Consider the following 24994-nt stretch of genomic DNA (forward strand, 5'->3'; position numbering starts at 1 on the left):
TTTGCTACTTTCACTTCTATTATAATTGTTTTATTGCTTGGAAACAATCAGCAAGTAGGTGATGGGCTTCACTTTTGAAATCTGTGCAATCAGAAAACACTTTGGAGAAGTATCTTAAAATTGCTGACGAATTGATACACAAAATGTATTAGAAAGTTGAAGAACTTTTCAAGACTGGTATTGCATGAGAATTTAAGCCCTCAGATATGAAGGAGTTAAAATCAGTGAGAATTAAACAGTATGGCATCTCCTAATACGCTCATACCAGTTTGGTGAATTGATCCACGCAGGCGTTACGGATCCTCTCCGGAGTGGCCGGACTGTCCAGTCTAAATATCCCGGTGATACCAGACTCCGCTCTGGCCGACATGATGGCATCCTTAATGGCATAAAATATGGAAGCCGATAAGAAGAGTGGAGGCTCCCCGATCGCCTAGATAGGAAATACAAGCATACAATGTATCAATATAAACAGGAGAATGCAACAATGTATCACTCATGTCATGTGACTGAGTGACCTCCACTGTGGGAGTTGTACTACTGGTCTTATTGGTCATAATTCACCATGAACACTCAGAGGATGCTAAGAGACAGGCAGGACACTGCAAGACTTCTCTTACTTACCAACAAAGTCATCATGTTTCCTGCAATCCACCACTAAGGGGACCTCTGAATAATTCCATAAGGACCGAGCTCCCCTTAATGACGGCTGTATAAATCTGTATGTAATGAGCTCCCCCTAGTGGTGGCTGTATAAATCTGTATGCAGTGAGCTCCCCCTAGTGGTGGCTGTATAAATCTGTATGCAGTGAGCTCCCCCTAGTGGTGGCTGTATAAATCAGTATGTAGTGAGCTCCCCCTAGTGGTGGCTGTATAAATCTGTATGCAGTGAGCTCCCCCTAGTGGTGGCTGTATAAATCAGTATGTAGTGAGCTCCCCCTAGTGATGGCTGTATAAATCTGTATGCAGTGAGCTCCCCCTAGTGGTGGCTGTATAAATCTGTATGTAGTGAGCTCCCCCTAGTGGTGGCTGTATAAATCTGTATGCAGTGAGCTCCCCCTAGTGGTGGCTGTATAAATCTGTATGTAGTGAGCTCCCCTAGTGATGGCTGTATAAATCTGTATGCAGTGAGCTCCCCCTAGTGATGGCTGTATACATCAGTATGTAGTGAGCTCCCCCTAGTGATGGCTGTATAAATCTGTATGCAGTGAGCTCCCCCTAGTGGTGGCTGTATAAATCTGTATGTAGTGAGCGCCCCCTAGTGATGGCTGTATAAATCTGTATGCAGTGAGCTCCCCCTAGTGGTGGCTGTATAAATCTGTATGTAGTGAGCGCCCCCTAGTGATGGCTGTATAAATCTGTATGTAGTGAGCTCCCCCTAGTGGTGGCTGTATAGATCTGTATGTAGTGAGCTCCCCCTAGTGATGGCTGTATAAATCTGTATGTAGTGAGCTCCCCCTAGTGGTGGCTGTATAAATCTGTATGTAGTGAGCTCCCCCTAGTGGTGGCTGTATAAATCTGTATGTAGTGAGCGCCCCCTAGTGATGGCTGTATAAATCTGTATGCAGTGAGCTCCCCCTAGTGGTGGCTGTATAAATCTGTATGTAGTGAGCGCCCCCTAGTGATGGCTGTATAAATCTGTATGTAGTGAGCTCCCCCTAGTGGTGGCTGTATAGATCTGTATGTAGTGAGCTCCCCCTAGTGATGGCTGTATAAGTCTGTAGCTAGTGAACTCCCCATGTTGGTATTTTATCATTCTATCAATATATGAAGTTTCAAAAAAGTTGCCGATTTGTCACACATGTAAGAGCCACAAAGAAGCGATATCATTAGTGATGAGCGAACATGATCGCCACTACTCAGTACTCGCCCAAGAATCAGTACTCGACAAGCTCGGCGAGTATTTCCGGGGTTGCTCGGTGGGAGCTCAGGTCCCCTCCCTGCATGTTTGGCGCTCTTTACAGAGCCAATGAACATGCAGGGATTGTCTGCCACGCACTGTAACACAGCCATGTTGGTTGTGGTATTACAGTGATTGGCTGGCCGCACAGCGTCATCAGTCACTCCGGAATCAGGCAGTGTAGGGAGAGCTGCTGCTCAGCTAGGGAGAGATTTGCTTGTTTATAGTTAGTATAGGTATTCCACAGCATATATATATATATATATATATATATATATATATATATATAATCGTCTTATCCCGTCTGTCTGTCAGTCTGTCTGTCTGTCTGTCCAGGAAATCCCGCGTTGCTCATTGGTCCGGCAGCGGCCAATCAGCGCCGCGGGATTTCTGAAAATAGATGGCCGCCGTTAGCGGCTCATCTGCGGGACGGAGCTCAGCGGCGATGCAGCCGGGAGATGACCGGCGCGAGGCGCTCATCTCCCGACCGGCAACAGCAGAAGGAACCCGACCGCCGGACCCATCTGCGGGACAGAGATGCAGCCGGGAGATGAGCGGCGCGAGGCGCTCATCTCCCGGCCGGTAGCAACGGATGGACCACCGGCGCCGCTGACCTCCATGCGGAACGGAGGACCGGGGAGCGGCGCTGCAGGTCGGGATACTTCTCCTGCGAGCGCCTGCTATGTCCCGGGTTATCGCAGCGGAAGTAGTCGCACAGGCAGCGCCGCTTCCCGGTCCTCACCAAGACGATTCGATGATTGGTCGCGGTCTTCGGACTCGACCAATCACTGATCTTAGCGCAAAAGTTAAACATCGCTGTGCTGATTGGTCGCCGACGCTGCCCGCGACCAATCACCGATTTGGGCGCCACATTTAAATATCGGCCGCGAACAATCAGCACAGCGGTGTTTAAATCTGGAGCCAAGATCGGTGATTGGTCGCGGCCGATATTTAAATTTGCCGCCCAAATCGGTGATTGGTCTCGGGCAGCGTCGGCGACCAATCAGCAAAGTAGTGGTTAACTTTAGCCGCAAGATCAGTGATTGGTCGCGGGCCAAGACCGCGACCAATCACCGATTTGTGCGGCACATTTAAATAGCGGCTGCGACCAATTGGACCCACAGCGCCGCTCCCCGGTCCTCCCTTCACACCCTAGCCGCCTGGATGTCAGCGGCGCTGCCTGTGCGGATACTTCCGCTGCGAGAACCCGGTACATGAGCGGGCGCTCGCAGCAGAAGTATCCCGACCCGCAGCGCCGCTCCCCGGTCCTCGCTGATGTCCCCACAGTATCCGCATGGTGTTACAAAGATCCGGACATTTGTGTTAAAAATCGCTGATTGGTCACTGGCGGTGCCCGCGACCAATCACCGATTTGGGCGCCAAATTTAAATATCGGCCGCGACCAATCACCGATCTTGGCTCCACATTTAAACACCGCTGTACTGATTGGTCGCGGCCGTTATTTAAATTTGGTGCCCAAATCGGTGATTAGCAGAGCGGGTTTAACTTTACCGCCAAGATCACTGATTGGTCGCGTGCGGAGAGCGCGACCAATCAGCGAATCGTATTGGTGAGGAGCGGGGAGCGGAATCGTATTAGTGAGGACCGGGGAGCGGAATCGTATTAGTGAGGACCGGGGAGCGCCACTGCCTGTGCGGCTACTTCCACTGCGAGAAGCCTAGAGATGAGCGACTGCTCGCAGCAGAGGTATCCCGACCCGCAGCGCCGCTCCCCGGTCCTCCCTTCACACCCTAGCCGCTGATGTCCCCACAATACCCGCATGGTGTTACAAAGATCCGGACATTTGTGTTAAAAATCACTGATTGGTCGCTGGCGCTGCCCGCGACCAATCACCGATTTGGGCACCAAAATTAAATATCGGCCGCGACCAATCAGCACAGCGGTGTTTAAATCTGGAGCCAAGATCGGTGATTGGTCGCATCCGATATTTAAATTTGGCGCCCAAATTGGTGATTGGTCGCGGCCAGGGCCAGCGACCAATCAGCGATTTTTAACACAAATGTCCGGACCTTTGTAACACCATGCGGATACTGTGGGGACATCAGCGGCTAGGGTGTGAAGGGAGGACCGGGGAGCGGCGCTGCGGGTCGGGATACTTCTGCTGCGAGCAGTCGCTCATCTCCCGGCTTCTCGGAGTGGAAGTATCCGCACAGGCAGCGGCGCTCCCCGGTCCTCACTAATACGATTCCGCTCCCCGCTCCTCACCAATACGATTCGCTGATTGGTCGCGCTCTCCGCACGCGACCAATCAGTGATCTTGGCGCTAAAGTTAAACACCGCTCTGCTGATTGGTCGCGGCCGCTGCCCGCGACCAATCACCGATTTGGGCGCCACATTTAAATAGCGGCCGCAACCAATCACCGATCTTGCCGCCACATTTAAACACTGCTGTGCTAATTGGTCGCGGACGCCAGCCGCGACCAATCAGCGAGATTGGCGCCAAATTTAAACAACGCTCTGCTGATTGGTTGAGGCCGCCGGCCGTGACTAATCAGCGATTTTGGCGCCAAATTTAAACAACGCTCTGCTGATTGGTTGAGGCCGCTGGCCGGCGACCAATCAGCGATTTTGGCACGAAATTTAAACACCGCTCTGCATCGCTCTGCTGATTGGTCGCGGTCGCCGGCCGCGACCAATCAGCAGTATTGTCGCCAAATTTAAACACCTCTTTGCTGATTGGTCGCGGTCGCGACTAATCAGCGATTTTGGTGCCAAATTAAAACACGCTCTCCTGTCCTCACTAACACGGTTCGCTGATTGGTCTCGACCGCCGCCCGCGACCAATCGGCGAATTTGGTGCCAAATTTAAACACCTCTTTGCTGATTGGTCGTGGTCGAGACCAATCAGTGAATTTGGTGCAAAATTTAAACACCGCTCTGCTGATTGTTCGCGACTGGCGGCCGCGACCAATCAGCAAGATTGGCGCCAAATTTAAATACCGCTCTGCTGATTGGTCGCGGCCGCCATCCCCGACCAATCAGCGAGATTGGCGCCAAATTTAAACAACGCTCTGCTGATTGGTCGCGGCCGCCATCCGCGACCAATCAGCGAGATTGGCGCCAAATTTAAACAACGCTCTGCTGATTGGTCGCGGCCGCCATCCGCGACCAATCAGCGAGATTGGCGCCAAATTTAAACAACGCTCTGCTGATTGGTCGCGGCCGCCATCCGCGACCAATTAGCGAGATTGGCGCCAAATTTAAACAACGCTCTGCTGATTCGTTGAGGCCGGCGACCGCGACCAATCAGCAGAGTGGGGTTTAAATTTGGCCCCAAAATCGCTAATTAGTCGCGGCTTACGGCCGTGACCAATCAGCAGATCGTTGTTTAAATGTTGCGCCAAAATCGCTGATTGGTCGAGGCCGCTGGCCGCGACCAATCAGCGATTTTGGCGCCAAATTTAAACCACGCTCTGCATCGCTCTGGTGATTGGTCGTGGCCGCCGACCGCAACCAATCAGCAGTATTGGCGCCAAATTTAAACACCGATCTGCTGATTGGTCGCGACTAATCAGCGATTTTGTTGCCAAATTTAAACATGCTCTCCAGTCCTCACTAACACGGTTCGCTGATTGGTAGCGGCCGCCGCCTGAGACCAATCACCGATATTGCCGCCAAATTTAAACACCGCTTTGCTGATTGGTCCCGGTTGCCGAACGCGACCAATCAGCGATTTTGGCGCCAAATTTAAACACCGTTCTGCTAATTGCGCCCGGTCGGCCGCATACATATTCTAGAATACCCGATGCGTTAGAATCGGGCCACCATCTAGTATATATATATATATATCCAACTGAACTAACAGTCCTTCTGAGGACTAATCCAGCAGCATACAATCAGTTGTGATAGCAGGAGTTAGGCAGGCAGGCAGTGTATGTGGCAGACTGCAGTGTATGATACAGCACAAGAGGGTCCATTGCACGTTCTGTCTGCTCCTGCTGTTGTTACAGATATTTGTAGACATAGGCCCAGATATCAGGGGCCAAGGCTAATTTTTTTTTATCTTAATCTTGGTTATTTGCTTAAAAACCAAGACAGGCAGGGTTTGTGGCAGACAGTGTATACAGCACAAGATGGTCCATTGCACGTTCTGACTTGATTGACACACAAGGTGAAGGAAAGACTAAGTGCAACCTCTTCACACCCAGACATAGGTGTACGCTTCCTGATTTTGTCCTTCTCCTCATCATCCATCACTATATCATTCACCACCATATCTACCATATCACCTCCTCTAGTCTCTTGCAAGGGGCATTGTAGTGCCTTCAAATTTTGGGCAGCCATTGCATTCACTGCATAGGCAAACAGTATGGGAGACACACTTCCTAATAATGGGAACATTTTTTTCAGGAGGCCCTCCTCTTCATCTCTTGCAAGGGGCATTGGAGTGCCTCCAAATTTTTGGAAGCCGTTGCAGTCACTGCATACGCAAGAACAGTATGGGAGACCCTCTCCTTTTTAATGGGAACATGTCGTTCTCGTTACTGTGGCCCTGCTCTATGTGTCTTTAAATTGTTATTGGGGTTTTTCCCAAATTTTGGTCAGCCCTTGCAGTCACAGCATGGGCATTACCACTATAGGAGACCCGCTCCTTTATAATGGGAACATTTTTTTTAATGAGGCCCTCCTCTATGTTTCTTCAAAGGGGTATTGGGGTGCGTCCAAATTTTTGGCAGCCCTTGCAGTCACTGGATACGCAATAACAGTATAGGAGACCCACTTGTTAATAATGGGAACAACAAAGCATAGGTGGCTGATGGCTCTCTAACAATAGTGAGGGCCGACTGCTGGCCCTTTAAGAATAGTAAGGGCTGCCTGATGGCCCTAGAAAAATAGTGTTTGTGACTTTCAGAGTCCCTCCTTCATAAATGAAATAGGATGTGTCTGATCATATCTCACACACCACATGGCCAGCTAAGGTAGTAAAATGTTAAAATGACATTTACCGGTTAATTAATTTTTCACGGTTGAAAGCAATGCAAAAGTGCAAAAACACCTCAAAAACGCTATGTGTGAACATAGCCCAAGGTGTGGAGGAGCATTTTTGATTTTGGTTATTTATTTTGCCTTATATACAAGTCATTACCCTGGAAAGGATGTTCCTTAACATATTTCCCAGGAAAAAACATTTTGGTTTAGTTTTTGTATGTTTTATTGTCAGTAAAAGTGGCGTAATACCTCTGACCACGTTGTTGACAGCAGTGACCCAGGGGTCAGAAATGCTTCCAGGGGTCTTCCCCATGCTGTTGCCATGTCATTTGAGCACTGTTCCTATCGATTTGGGCAATTTTTAGGCCCTCTGCCGACCGCCGGGGGGAACCGCCTGAAAAATGCTAGAGTTTCCCATAGACTTACATTGTGCTCGTTGTTCGGGTCGAGTACCTGAGTATTCCAATGTGCTCGACCCGAGCATCAAGCACCTGAGCATTTGAGTGCTCGCTCATCACTAGATATCATCCCTCAGCTTTCCCATACACAGGTAACAAGAACCAGTTGAATACAGTTTATAGACAGAGGAGAGCGTCTCATGAGCTTCTGTTGGTGAGTTTTTTATTCTAGCACGATGGTCGTACCTTGGATGAGTAAATCGCTTTGCTGTTTGGACAATCCCGAAGAAGTGACACGTTAAATTCGGCTGGGATGTCACCGAACGCTGGGATCTTGTACATCCCGGGGCCTCGTGTGTACAGGTTGCCATCCGGGGAATATCTTAACTCTTCCAATGTGAAAAGGCCGAGTCCTTGGACAAAAGCGCCTTCAATCTGAGAACACAACACAATAATTATACGGACCTTCTGCTAATGAAGGAATCAACTGTTTATATCTCGGATCGACATATTTAGTGGCAGAATTTCTCCTATATTCATTCTTTCACCAACTTTTACACTTAATGTAATTATTGCGCTTGCTCTGGGGTTGCCATAGTAACCTAAGCGGACTAAAGCTTCAGTGCATGGACTTCATATCATGTGACAAGAAGGCATTCATGAGTATAGAAGAAGCAATACCTGGTCAAGGTTATCACAGCAACCCCAGAGCAAGCACAATAGCTGCATGACGGCAACAGCGAGGAGATGAAGGAGAGAAGCGAAAGTCTTTAGTGCTAGTGTGATCCACATCTAACATGGCGGACACATGGACGGTAAGAACGCGCTCACCCACCTGCCCTATATCTATTGCTGGGTTAAGGCTCGTACCAACATCCATCACTATGTCTGTACGCAAGTTCTGAAAAACATCATATAAAAGAAGACTGAGTATCACATATACTGTGGACCTGGCATTTCATCATTAAATACGTGGAATTGTTCCAAAATTCTGCAAAAATTTATTATTTTATATATATTTATAGTGAACTGAGCTCCATTTATTCTGATACAGAGCTCCAAACCTCCTGCAAAACCATAGAAACAAATGATTAAAGTCCAGTTGCCTGCAGTCACCATTAGAGGGAGCTCACAACATGCGTTCTTATACCGCCCTTATTCAATAATATCTAGTAGCTCCCCCTAATGGTGGCGGTATAAATCTGTATGTAGTGAGCTCCCCCTAATGGTGGCGGTATAAATCTGTATGTAGTGAGCTCCCCCTAATGGTGGCGGTATAAATCTGTATGTAGTGAGCTCCCCCTAATGGTGGCTGTATAAATCTGTATGTAGTGAGCACCCCCTAATGGTGGCTGTATAAATCTGTATGTAGTGAGCTCCCCCTAGTGGTGGCTGTATAAATCTGTATGTAGTGAGCTTCCCCTAATGGTGGCGGTATAAAACTGTATGTAGTGAGCTCCCCCTAGTGGTGGTTGTATAAATCTGTATGTAGTGAGCTCCCCCTAATGGTAGCTGTATAAATCTGTATGTAGTGAGCTCCCCCTAGTGGTGGCTGTATAAATCTGTATGTAGTGAGCTCCTCCTAGTGGTGGCTGTATAAATTGTATGTAGTGAGCTCCCCCTAATGGTGGTGGTATAAAACTGTATGTAGTGAGCTCCCCCTAGTGGTGGTTCTATAAATCTGTATGTAGTGAGCTCCCCCTAATGGTAGCTGTATAAATCTGTATGTAGTGAGCTCCCCCTAGTGGTGGCTGTATAAATCTGTTTGTAGTGAGCTCCCCCTAGTGATGGCTGTATAGATCTGTATTTAGTGAGCGCCATCTAGTGGTGGTTGTATACATTTGTGTATTTACATAGATTATTTTACCTTGTGGTCACCAGTTAAACAATCAATTTCAACTTCAGAACAAGCCACCCCGTAACTGAAGTAGTTGCTCGGTTTCCCCTGATTCTTCACCGGGTCATAACCAATCCCTTCAATCCTTAAGTGAAAAAAAAAAAAGTTTAATGAAGAATGTTGGATACATGTTCACTTATGGGAAATACTGGATCACAGCGTTATCACTGTGTAAGGACAGACAGACAATAGCGTATATAGGAATACATGTAGAATCCGGTTGCTGAGAGGCTGACCCTGTCTTCATAAGCAGATTTGATCTTTGGAAGAAAAATAGACAGGAAACATTTATCAGATTTGATGTTTATCATAATAATCAATAAGTTTGCTGCAATTCTAATTTTGTCCACTAGGTGTCAGATTGCCATTTCTTAAATTACTAAAAGTGGAACAACTCCATTTACAGCTGCTGCAAAAAGTCCATTGATTTTTGCAGAAAGATTTCTGCCATGGGTTTTGCAAAATGACACCAATAACTGCAATCAATAACCCCTTCACATCATTTTTTTCCTGAAATCACACCCATATCTTAAGAGCTGAAGAAACCAGGTAATCTCTATTCTATTGATCGGTCATTTGATGGTGTGGAGATTCAGTATGGTGTGGCGTCATGCAGCACTCTGACTGCAGCATGTTAGTGTAATACATTGGTGCATTATACATGTTTCCTAATTATAATAGGCACCTACCCAGCTTTCCCAGGTCCCACTGGGGTTGGATGTTTTGTACGGCTCCAGTCTCCGCAGTAACGTCTGACATGCATTCTATAACGATAAAGGAGGAGACGATCATCAGTCTAGAAGTACATGAGCAATTCAGACAGAGGCGTAATGCCTGTGAGCATTCGGGGGCCAATCACCCTCTACCTAAAAACTGCACCGCAGCTTCTTTTGGGGGCTAAGAACTATTTTTTTTATTATACAGCTCTCAGCTACTGCTCATTAAGACATTTTGGCTGTTTAGAGCCACCACTAGGGGGAGCTGACAGGATCCAGATCTATACAGTCATCACTAGGGGAAGAAAGCTGCATATAGATTTATACAGTCACCACTAGGGGGAGATCACTACATACAGATTTATACAGTCACCACTAGGGGGAGATCACTACATACAGATTTATACAGTCACCACTAGGGGGGGCTCACTACATATAGATTTATACAAACACCACTAGGGGGAGCTCACTACATACAGATTTATACAGACACCACTAGGGGGAGCTCACTGCATACAGATTTATACAGTCACCACTAGGGGGAGCTCACTACATACAGATTTATACAGTCACCACTAGGGGGAGGTCACTACATACAGATTTATACAGACACCACTAGGGGGAGCTGACAGGATCCAGATCTATACAGTCATCACTAGGGGAAGAAAGCTGCATATAGATTTATACAGTCACCACTAGGGGGAGATCACTACATACAGATTTATACAGTCACCACTAGGGGGAGCTCACTACATATAGATTTATACAAACACCACTAGGGGGAGCTCACTATATACAGATTTATACAGCCACCACTAGGGGGAGCTCACTACATACAGATTTATAGAGTCACCACTAGGGGAAGCTCACTGCATACAGATTTATACAGTCACCACTAGGGGGAGCTCACTACATAAAGATTTATACAGACACCACTAGGGGGAGCTCACTGCATACAGATTTATACAGTCACCACTAGGGGGAGCTCACTACATACAGATTTATACAGTCACCACTAGGGGGAGCTCACTACATACAGATTTATACAGTCACCACTAGGGGGAGCTCACTACATACAGATTTATACAGCCACCACTAGGAGGAGCTCACTACATACAGATTTATACAGCAACCACTAGTGAGCTCACTACATACAGATTTATACAGCCACCACTAGTGAGCTCACTACATACAGATTTATACAGCCACCACTAGGGGGAGCTCACTACATACAGATTTATACAGCCACCACTAGGGGGAGCTCACTGCATACAGATTTATACAGCCACCGCTAGAAGGAGCTCACTGCATACAGATTTATACAGTCACCACAAGGAGGAGCCCATTGCATACAGATTTATTCAGTCACAACAAGGGGGAGCTCACTACATACAGATTTATACAGCTACCGCTAGGGGGAGCTCACTACATACAGATTTATACAGCCACCACTAGGGGGAGATCACTGCATACAGATTTATACAGCCACCACTAGGATGAGCTCACTACATACAGATTTATACAGCCACCACTAGTGAGCTCACTACATACAGATTCATACAGTCACCACCGGGGGGAGCTCACTACATACAGATTTATACAGCCACCACTAGTGTGCTCACTACATACAGATTTATACAGTCACCACTAGGGGGAGCTCACGACATACAGATTTATACAGCCACCGCTAGAAGGAGCTCACTACATACAGATTTATACAGCCACCACTAGGGGGAGATCATTACATACAGATTTATACAGTCACCACTAGGATGAGCTCACTACATGTAGATTTATACAGCCACCACTAGGGGGAGATCACTACATACAGATTTATACAGCCACCACTAGGGAAGCTCACTACATACAGATTTATACAGCCACCACTAGGGGGAGCTCACTACATACAGATTTATACAGCCACCACTAGGGAAGCTCACTGCATACAGATTTATACAGCCACCGCTAGGAGGAGCTCACTACGTACAGATTCATACAGCCACCACTAGGGAAGCTCACTGCATACAGATTTATACAGCCACCGCTAGGAGGAGCTCACTACGTACAGATTCATACAGCCACCAATAGGGAAGCTCACTACATACAGATTTATACAGCCACCACTAGGGGGAGCTCACTACATACAGATTTATACAGCCACCACTAGTGAGCTCACTACATACAGATTTATACAGCCACCACTAGGGGGAGCTCACTACATACAGATTTATACAGCCACCGCTAGGGGGAGATCATTACATACAGATTTATACAGCCACCACTAGGGGGAGCTCACTACATACAGATTTATACAGCCACCGCTAGAAGGAGCTCACTACATACAGATTTATACAGCCACCACTAGGGGGAGCTCACTACATACAGATTTATACAGCCACCGCTAGGGGGAGATCATTACATACAGATTTATACAGCCACCACTAGGGGGAGCTCACTACATACAGATTTATACAGCCACCGCTAGAAGGAGCTCACTACATACAGATTTATACAGCCACCACTAGGGGGAGCTCACTACATACAGATTTATACAGCCACCGCTAGAAGGAGCTCACTGCATACAGATTTATACAGCCATCACTAGGGGGAGTTCACTACATACAGATTTATACAGTCACCACTAGGAGGAGCCCATTGCATACAGATTTATTCAGTCACAACAAGGGGGAGCTCACTACATGCAGATTTATACAGCCACCACTAGGGAAGCTCACTACATACAGATTTATTCAGTCACAACAAGGGGGAGCTCACTACATGTAGATTTATACAGCCACCACTAGGGGGAGCTCACTACATACAGATTTATACAGCCACCATTAGGGGGAGCTCACTACATACAGATTTATACAGTCACCACTAGAGGAGCTCACTAGGTACAGATTTATACAGCCACCGCTAGGAGGAGCTCACTACGTACAGATTCATACAGTCACCACTAGCGGGAGCTCACTACATACAGATTTATACAGCCACCACTAGTGAGCTCACTACATACAGATTTATACAGCCACCACTAGGGGGAGCTCACAACATACAGATTTATACAGCCAACGCTAGAAGGAGCTCACTACATACAGATTTATACAGCCACCACTAGGGGGAGCTCACTACATACAGATTTATACAGCCACCGCTAGAAGGAGCTCACTACATACAGATTTATACAGCCACCACTAGGGGGAGCTCACTACATACAGATTTATACAGTCACCACTAGGATGAGCTGACTACATACAGATTTATACAGCCACCACTAGGATGAGCTCACTACATACAGATTTATTCAGTCACAACAAGGGGGAGCTCACTACATGTAGATTTATACAGCCACCACTAGGGGGAGCTCACTACATACAGATTTATACAGCCACCGCTAGGAGGAGCTCACTACGTACAGATTCATACAGTCACCACTAGCGGGAGCTCACTACATACAGATTTATACAGCCACCACTAGGAGGAGCTCACTACATACAGATTTATACAACCACCACTAGGGGGAGCTCACTACATACAGATTTATACAGCCACCACTAGGATGAGCTCACTACATACAGATTTATACAGCCACCACTAGGGGGAGCTCACTACATACAGATTTATACAGCCACCATTAGGGGGAGCTCACTACATACAGATTTATACAGCCACCACTAAGGGGAGCTCACTACATACAGATTTATACAGCCACCACTAGGGGGAGCTCACTGCATGCAGATTTATACAGTCACCACTAGGATGAGCTCACTACATACAGATTTATACAGCCACCACTAGGATGAGCTCACTACATACAGATTTATACAGCCACCACTAGTGAGCTCACTACATACAGATTCATACAGTCACCACCGGGGGGAGCTCACTACATACAGATTTATACAGCCACCACTAGTGAGCTCACTACATACAGATTTATACAGCCACCACTAGGGGGAGCTCACAACATACAGATTTATACAGCCACCGCTAGAAGGAGCTCACTACATACAGATTTATACAGCCACCACTAGGAGGAGCTCACTACATACAGATGTATACAGCCACCGCTAGAAGGAGCTCACTACATACAGATTTATACAGCCACCACTAGGGGGAGATCATTACACACAGATTTATACAGTCACCACTAGGATGAGCTGACTACATACAGATTTATACAGCCACCACTAGGATGAGCTCACTACATACAGATTTATTCAGTCACAACAAGGGGGAGCTCACTACATGTAGATTTATACAGCCACCACTAGGGGGAGCTCACTACATACAGATTTATACAGCCACCACTAGGGAAGCTCACTACATACAGATTTATACAGCCACCACTAGGGGGAGCTCACTACATACAGATTTATACAGCCACCACTAGGGAAGCTCACTACATACAGATTTATACAGCCACCGCTAGGAGGAGCTCACTACGTACAGATTCATACAGTCACCACTAGGGGGAGCTCACTACATACAGATTTATACAGACACCACTAGTGAGCTCACTACATACAGATTTATACAGCCACCACTAGGTGGAGCTCACTACATACAGATTTATACAGCCACCGCTAGGGGGAGATCATTACATACAGATTTATACAGCCATCACTAGGGGGAGCTCACTACATACAGATTTATACAGCCACCGCTAGAAGGAGCTCACTACATACAGATTTATACAGCCACCACTAGGGGGAGCTCACTACATACAGATTTATACAGCCACCGCTAAGGGGAGATCATTACATACAGATTTATACAGCCACCACTAGGGGGAGCTCACTACATACAGATTTATACAGCCACCGCTAGAAGGAGCTCACTGCATACAGATTTATACAGCCATCACTAGGGGGAGCTCACTACATACAGATTTATACAGTCACCACTAGGAGGAGCCCATTGCATACAGATTTATTCAGTCACAACAAGGGGGAGCTCACTACATACAGATTTATACAAACACCAGTAGGGAAGCTCACTACATACAGATTTATTCACTCACAACAAGGGGGAGCTCACTACATGTAGATTTATACAACCACCACTAGGAGGAGCCCATTGCATGCAGATTTATACAGCCACCACTAGGGGGAGCTCACTACATACAGATTTATACAGCCACCACTAGGGGGAGCTCACTACATACAGATTTATACAGTCACCACTAGGGGGAGCTCACTACATACAGATTTATACAGCCACCACTAGTGAAGCTCACTACATACAGATTTATACAGTCACCACTAGGGGGAGCTCACTACATACAGATTTATACAGCCACCACTAGGGAAGCTCACTACATACAGATTTATACAGACACCGCTAGGAGGAGCTCACTACGTACAGATTCATACAGTCACCACTAGCGGGAGCTCACTACATACAGATTTATACAGCCACCACTAGGGGGAGCTCACTACATACAGATTTATACAACCACCACTAGGGGGAGCTCACTACATACAGATTTATACAGCCACCACTAGAGGGAGCTCACGACATACAGATTTATACAGCCACCGCTAGAGGGAGCTCACTACATACAGATTTATACAGCCACCACTAGGGGGAGCTCACTACATACAGATTTATACAGCCACCGCTAGAAGGAGCTCACTACATACAGATTTATACAGCCACCACTAGGGGGAGATCATTACATACAGATTTATACAGTCACCACTAGGATGAGCTCACTACATACAGATTTATACAGCCACCACTAGGGGGAGCTCACTACATACAGATTTATACAGTCACCACTAGGATGAGCTCACTACATACAGATTTATACAGCCACCACTAGGGGGAGCTCACTACATACAGATTTATACAGTCACCACTAGGGGGAGCTCACTACATACAGATTTATACAGCCACCACTAGTGAGCTCACTACATACAGATTTATACAGCCACCACTAGGGGGAGCTCACTACATACAGATTTATACAGCCACCGCTAGAAGGAGCTCACTACATACAGATTTATACAGCCACCACTAGGGGGAGATCATTAGATACAGATTTATACAGTCACCACTATGATGAGCTCACTACATACAGATTTATACAGCCACCACTAGAGGGAGCTCACTACATACAGATTTATACAGCCACCACTAGTGAACTCACTACATACAGATTTATACAGCCACCACTAGGGGGAGCTCACTACATACAGATTGATACAGCCACCGCTAGGGGGAGATCATTACATGCAGATTTTTACAGCCACCACTAGGGGGAGCTCACTACATACAGATTTATACAGTCACCACTAGTGAGCTCACTACATACAGATTTATACAGCCACCACTAGGTGGAGCTCTCTACATACAGATTTATACAGCCACCGCTAGGGGGAGATCATTACATGCAGATTTTTACAGCCACCACTAGGGGGAACTCACTACATACAGATTTATACAGCCACCACTAGTGAACTCACTACATACAGATTTATACAGCCACCACTAGGGGGAGCTCACTGTATACAGATTTATACAGCCACCACTAGTGAGCACACTACATACAGATTTATACAGCCACCATTAGTGAGCTCACTACATACAAATTCATACAGTCACCACTAGGGGGAGCTCACTACATACAGATTTATACAGCCACCACTAGGGGGAGCTCACTACGTACAGATTCATACAGTCACGACTAGGGGGAGCTCACCACATACAGATTTATACAGCCACCACTAGGAGGAGCTCACTACATACAGATTTATACAGCCACCGCTAGGAGGAGCTCACTACGTACCGATTCATACAGTCACCACTAGGGAAAGCGCACTACATACAGATTTATACAGCCACCACTAGTGAGCACACTACTTACAGATTTATACAGCCACCACTAGTGAGCTCACTACATACAGATTTATACAGTCACCATTAGGGGGAGCTCACTACATACAGATTTATACAGTCACCACTAGGGGGAGCTCACTACATACAGATTTATACAGCCACCACTAGGGAAGCTCACTACATACAGATTTATACAGCCACCACTAGGGGGAGCTCACTACATACAGATGTATACAGTCACCACTAGGGGGAGCTCACTACATACAGATTTATACAGCCACCACTAGGGAAGCTCACTACATACAGATTTATACAGCCACCACTAGTGAGCACACTACATACAGATATATACAGCCACCACTAGTGAGCTCACTACATACAGATTTATACAGTCACCATTAGGGGGAGCTCACTACATACAGATTTATACAGCCAACACTAAGGGGAGCTCACTACATACAGATTTATACAGCCAACACTAAGGGGAGCTCACTACATACAGATTTATACAGCCACCACTAGGGAAGCTCACTACATACAGATTTATACAGCCACCACTAGGGGGAGCTCACTACATACAGATTTATACAGTCACCACTAAGGGGAGCTCACTACATACAGATTTATACAGCCACCACTAGGGAAGCTCACTACATACAGATTTATACAGCCACCACTAGGGGGAGCTCACTACATACAGATGTATACAGTCACCACTAGGGGGAGCTCACTACATACAGATTTATACAGCCACCACTAGGGAAGCTCACTACATACAGATTTATACAGCCACCACTAGGGAAGCTCACTACATACAGATTTATACAGCCACCACTAGGGGGAGCTCACTACATACAGATGTATACAGTCACCACTAGAGGGAGCTCACTGCATACAGATTTATACAGCCACCACTAGTGAGCTCAATACATACAGATTTATACAGTCACCATTAGGGGGAGCTCACTACATACAGATTTATACAGCCACTACTAGGAGGAGCTCACTACATACAGATTTATACAGTCACCACTAGGGGGAGCTCACTACATAGAGATTTATACAGCCACCACTAGTGAGCTCACTATATACAGATTGATACAGCCACCACTAGGGGGAGCTCACTACATACAGATTTATACAGCCATCACTAGGGGGAGCTCACTACATACAGATGTATACAGTCACCACTAGGGGGAGCTCACTACATACAGATTTATACAGCCACCACTAGGGAAGCTCACTACAAACAGATTTATACAGCCACCACTAGTGAGCTCACTACATACAGATTTATACAGTCACCATTAGGGGGAGCTCACTACATACAGATTTATACAGCCACCACTAGGAGGAGCTCACTACATACAGATTTATACAGTCACCACTAGGGGGAGCTCACTACATACAGATTTATACAGCCACCACTAGTGAGCTCACTACATACAGATTTATACAGCCACCACTAGGGGGAGCTCACTACATACAGATTTATACAGCCATCACTAGGGGGAGCTCACTGCATACAGATTTATCCAGCCACCACTAGTGAGCTCACTACATACAGATTTATACAGCCACCACTAGGGAAGCTCACTACATACAGATTTATACAGCCACCACTAGGGGGAGCTCACTACATACAGATTTATACAGCCATCACTAGGGGGAGCTCACTGCATACAGATTTATACAGCCACCACTAGGGGGAGCTCACTACATACAGATTTATACAGTCACCATTAGGGGGAGCTCACTACATACAGATTTATACAGCCATCACTAGGGGGAGCTCACTACATACAGATTTATACAGTCAACATTAGGGGGTGCTCACTACATACAGATTTATACAGCCACCACTAGTGAGCTCACTACATACAGATTTATACAGTCACCACTAGGGGGAGCTCACGACATACAGATTTATACAGCCACCGCTAGAAGGAGCTCACTACATACAGATTTATACAGTCACCACTAGGAGGAGCTCACTACATACAGATTTATACAGCCACCGCTAGAAGGAGCTCACTACATACAGATTTATACAGCCACTACTAGGGGGAGATCATTACATACAGATTTATACAGTCACCACTAGGATGAGCTCACTACATACAGATTTATACAGCCACCACTAGGGGGAGCTCACTACATACAGATTTATACAGTCACCACTAGGGGGAGCTCACTACATACAGATTTATACAGCCACCACTAGTGAGCTCACTACATACAGATTTATACAGCCACCACTAGGGGGAGCTCACTACATACAGATTTATACAGCCACCGCTAGAAGGAGCTCACTACATACAGATTTATACAGCCACCACTAGGGGGAGATCATTAGATACAGATTTATACAGTCACCACTATGATGAGCTCACTACATACAGATTTATACAGCCACCACTAGAGGGAGCTCACTACATACAGATTTATACAGCCACCACTAGTGAGCTCACTACATACAGATTTATACAGCCACCACTAGGGGGAGCTCACTACATACAGATTGATACAGCCACCGCTAGGGGGAGATCATTACATGCAGATTTTTACAGCCACCACTAGGGGGAGCTCACTACATACAGATTTATACAGCCACCACTAGTGAGCTCACTACATACAGATTTATACAGCCACCACTAGGTGGAGCTCTCTACATACAGATTTATACAGCCACCGCTAGGGGGAGATCATTACATGCAGATTTTTACAGCCACCACTAGGGGGAACTCACTACATACAGATTTATACAGCCACCACTAGTGAACTCACTACATACAGATTTATACAGCCACCACTAGGGGGAGCTCACTGTATACAGATTTATACAGCCACCACTAGTGAGCACACTACATACAGATTTATACAGCCACCATTAGTGAGCTCACTACATACAGATTCATACAGTCACCACTAGGGGGAGCTCACTACATACAGATTTATACAGCCACCACTAGGGGGAGCTCACTACGTACAGATTCATACAGTCACGACTAGGGGGAGCTCACCACATACAGATTTATACAGCCACCACTAGGAGGAGCTCACTACATACAGATTTATACAGCCACCGCTAGGAGGAGCTCACTACGTACCGATTCATACAGTCACCACTAGGGAAAGCGCACTACTTACAGATTTATACAGCCACCACTAGTGAGCTCACTACATACAGATTTATACAGTCACCATTAGGGGGAGCTCACTACATACAGATTTATACAGTCACCACTAGGGGGAGCTCACTACATACAGATTTATACAGCCACCACTAGGGAAGCTCACTACATACAGATTTATACAGCCACCACTAGGGGGAGCTCACTACATACAGATGTATACAGTCACCACTAGGGGGAGCTCACTACATACAGATTTATACAGCCACCACTAGGGAAGCTCACTACATACAGATTTATACAGCCACCACTAGTGAGCACACTACATACAGATATATACAGCCACCACTAGTGAGCTCACTACATACAGATTTATACAGTCACCATTAGGGGGAGCTCACTACATACAGATTTATACAGCCAACACTAAGGGGAGCTCACTACATACAGATTTATACAGCCAACACTAAGGGGAGCTCACTACATACAGATTTATACAGCCACCACTAGGGAAGCTCACTACATACAGATTTATACAGCCACCACTAGGGGGAGCTCACTACATACAGATTTATACAGTCACCACTAAGGGGAGCTCACTACATACAGATTTATACAGCCACCACTAGGGAAGCTCACTACATACAGATTTATACAGCCACCACTAGGGGGAGCTCACTACATACAGATGTATACAGTCACCACTAGGGGGAGCTCACTACATACAGATTTATACAGCCACCACTAGGGAAGCTCACTACATACAGATTTATACAGCCACCACTAGGGAAGCTCACTACATACAGATTTATACAGCCACCACTAGGGGGAGCTCACTACATACAGATGTATACAGTCACCACTAGAGGGAGCTCACTGCATACAGATTTATACAGCCACCACTAGTGAGCTCACTACATACAGATTTATACAGTCACCATTAGGGGGAGCTCACTACATACAGATTTATACAGCCACTACTAGGAGGAGCTCACTACATACAGATTTATACAGTCACCACTAGGGGGAGCTCACTACATAGAGATTTATACAGCCACCACTAGTGAGCTCACTATATACAGATTGATACAGCCACCACTAGGGGGAGCTCACTACATACAGATTTATACAGCCATCACTAGGGGGAGCTCACTACATACAGATGTATACAGTCACCACTAGGGGGAGCTCACTACATACAGATTTATACAGCCACCACTAGGGAAGCTCACTACAAACAGATTTATACAGCCACCACTAGTGAGCTCACTACATACAGATTTATACAGTCACCATTAGGGGGAGCTCACTACATACAGATTTATACAGCCACCACTAGGAGGAGCTCACTACATACAGATTTATACAGTCACCACTAGGGGGAGCTCACTACATACAGATTTATACAGCCACCACTAGTGAGCTCACTACATACAGATTTATACAGCCACCACTAGGGGGAGCTCACTACATACAGATTTATCCAGCCACCACTAGTGAGCTCACTACATACAGATTTATACAGCCACCACTAGGGAAGCTCACTACATACAGATTTATACAGCCACCACTAGGGGGAGCTCACTACATACAGATTTATACAGCCATCACTAGGGGGAGCTCACTGCATACAGATTTATACAGCCACCACTAGGGGGAGCTCACTACATACAGATTTATACAGTCACCATTAGGGGGAGCTCACTACATACAGATTTATACAGCCATCACTAGGGGGAGCTCACTACATACAGATTTATACAGTCAACATTAGGGGGTGCTCACTACATACAGATTTATACAGCCACCACTAGGAGGAGCTCACTACATACAGATTTATACAGTCACCACTAGGGAGAGATCACTACATACAGATTTATACAGCCACCACTAGGAGGAGCTCACAACATACAGATTTATACAGCCACCGCTAGGAGGAGCTCACTACGTACAGATTCATACAGTCACCACTAGGGGGAGCTCACTACATAAAGATTTATACAGCCACCACTAGGGGGAGCTCACTACATACAGATTTATACAGCCACCACTAGGGGGAGCTCACTACATACAGATTTATACAGCCACCACTAGGAGGAGCTCACTACATACAGATTTATACAGCCACCACTAGGGGGAGCTCACTACATACAGATTTATACAGCCACCACTAGGGGGAGCTCACTACATACAGATTTATACAGTCACCGCTAGGAGGAGCTCACTACGTACAGATTCATACAGTCACCACTAGTGGGAGCTCACTACATACAGATTTATACAGCCACCACTAGGGGGAGCTCACTACATACAGATTTATACAGCCACCACTAGGAGGAGCTCACTACATACAGATTTATACAGCCACCACTAGGGGGAGCTCACTACATACAGATTTATACAGTCACCGCTAGGAGGAGCTCACTACATACAGATTTATACAGCCACCACTAGGGGGAGCTCACTACATACAGATTTATACAGCCACCACTAGGAGGAGCTCACTACATACAGATTTATACAGCCACCACTAGGGGAGCTCACTACATACAGATTTATACAGCCACCACTAGGATGAGCTCACTACATACAGATTTATACAGCCACCACTAGTGAGCTCACTACATACAGATTCATACAGTCACCACTAGGGGGATCTCACTACATACAAATTTATACAGCCACCACTAGTGAGCTCACTACATACAGATTTATACAGCCACCACTAGGGGGAGCTCACGACATACAGATTTATACAGCCACGGCTAGAAGGAGCTCACTACATACAGATTTATACAGCCACCACTAGGGGGAGCTCACTACATACAGATTTATACAGCCACCGCTAGAAGGAGTTCACTACATACAGATTTATACAGCCACCACTAGGGGGAGATCATTACATACAGATTTATACAGGCACCACTAGAGGGAGCTCACTACATACAGATTTATACAGCCACCACTAGGATGAGCTCACTACATACAGATTTATTCAGTCACAACAAGGGGGAGCTCACTACATGTAGATTTATACAGCCACCACTAGGGAAGCTCACTACATACAGATTTATACAGCCACCGCTAGGAGGAGCTCACTACGTACAGATTCATACAGTCACCACTAGGGTGAGCTCACTACATACAGATTAATACAGCCACCACTAGGGGGAGCTCACTACATACAGATTTATACAGCCACCACTAGGGGGAGCTCACTACATACAGATTTATACAGCCACCACTAGGAGGAGCTCACTAGATACAGATTTATACAGCCACCACTAGGGGGAGCTCACTACATACAGATTTATACAGTCACCGCTAGGATGAGCTCACTACATACAGATTTATACAGCCACCACTAGGATGAGCTCACTACATACAGATTTATACAGCCACCACTAGGGGGAGCTCACTACATACAGATTTATACAGCCACCACTAGTGAGCTCACTACATACAGATTTATACAGTCACCACTAGGGGGAGCTCACTACATACAGATTTATACAGCCACCACTAGTGAGATCACTACATACAGATTTATACAGCCACCACTAGGGGGAGCTCACGACATACAGATTTACACAGCCACAGCTAGAAGGAGCTCACTACATACAGATTTATACATCCACCACTAGGGGGAGCTCACTACATACAGATTTATATAGCCACCGCTAGAAGGAGCTCACTACATACAGATTTATACAGCCACCACTAGGCGGAGATCACTACATACAGATTTAAACAGTCACCACTAGGGGGAGCTCACTACACACAGATTTATACAGCCACCACTAGGGGGAGCTCACTACATACAGATTTATACAGCCACCACTAGTGAGCTCACTACATACAGATTTATACAGCCACCACTAGGGGGAGCTCACTACATACAGATTTATACAGCCACCGCTAGAAGGAGCTCACTACAGATTTATACAGCCACCACTAGGGGGAGATCATTACATACAGATTTATACAGTCACCACTAGGATGAGCTCACTACATACAGATTTATACAGCCACCACTAGTGAGCTCACTACATACAGATTTATACAGCCACCACTAGAGGGAGCTCACTACATACAGATTTATACAGCCACCACTAGGGGGAGATTATTACATACAGATTTATACAGCCACCACTAGGGGGAGATCACTACATACAGATTTATACAGCTACCACTAGTGAGCTCACTACATACAGATTTATACAGCCACCACTAGGGGGAGCTCACTGCATACAGATTTATACAGCCACCACTAGTGAGCACACTACATACAGATTTATACAGCCACCACTAGTGAGCTCACTGCATAGAGATTCATACAGTCACCACTAGGGGGAGCTCACTACATACAGATTTATACAGACACCACTAGGGGGAGCTCACTACGTACAGATTCATACAGTCACGACTAGGGGGAGCTCACTACATACAGATTTATACAGCCACCACTAGGAGGAGCTCACTACATACAGATTTATACAGCCACCGCTAGGAGGAGCTCACTACGTACCGATTCATACAGTCACCACTAGCGGGAGCGCACTACATACAGATTAATACAGCCATCACTAGGGGGAGCTCACTACATACAGATTTATACAGCCACCACTAGGGAAGCTCACTACATACAGATTTATACAGCAACCACTAGGGAAGCTCACTACATACAGTTTTATACAGCCACCACTAGTGAGCTCACTACATACAGATTTATACAGTCACCATTAGGGGGAGCTCACTACATACAAATTTATACAGCCACCACTAGGAGGAGCTCACTACATACAGATTTATACAGTCAGCACTAGGGGGAGCTCACTACATACAGATTTATACAGCCACCACTAGGGAAGCTCACTACATACAGATTTATACAGCCACCACTAGGGGGAGCTCACTACATACAGATGTATACAGTCACCACTAGGGGGAGCTCACTACATACAGATTTATACAGCCACCACTAGGGAAGCTCACTACATACAGATTTATAGAGCCACCACTAGTGAGCTCACTACATACAGATTTATACAGTCACCATTAGGGGGAGCTCACTACATACAGATTTATACAGCCACCACTAGGAGGAGCTCACTAAATACATATTTATACAGTCACCACTAGGGGGAGCTCAG

The 24994-nt window shown here is 46.1% G+C and overlaps 1 protein-coding gene across 5 annotated transcripts in view; it reads right to left on the reverse strand.

Moving 5' to 3' along the window:
- XDH (xanthine dehydrogenase) overlaps positions 1-24994 on the reverse strand; it is a 196153-nt gene that overhangs the window by 563 nt on the left and 170596 nt on the right. For all 5 annotated transcript variants that reach the window (XM_073671820.1, XM_073671821.1, XM_073671823.1 and 2 more), the window contains 6 exons: positions 9835-9909; positions 9353-9405; positions 9116-9230; positions 8084-8149; positions 7495-7683; positions 266-433 (listed from right to left, as the gene is read on the reverse strand). In XM_073671820.1, the coding sequence (XP_073527921.1) occupies positions 266-433; positions 7495-7683; positions 8084-8149; positions 9116-9230; positions 9353-9405; positions 9835-9909 (666 nt within the window). The remainder of the gene's footprint in view (positions 1-265; positions 434-7494; positions 7684-8083; positions 8150-9115; positions 9231-9352; positions 9406-9834; positions 9910-24994) is intronic.

Source organism: Phyllobates terribilis, unplaced genomic scaffold (genome assembly GCF_046119375.1).
Source record: "Phyllobates terribilis strain yellow unplaced genomic scaffold, ASM4611937v1 Scaffold_3__8_contigs__length_932513732, whole genome shotgun sequence".
NCBI lineage: Eukaryota > Metazoa > Chordata > Amphibia > Anura > Dendrobatidae > Phyllobates > Phyllobates terribilis.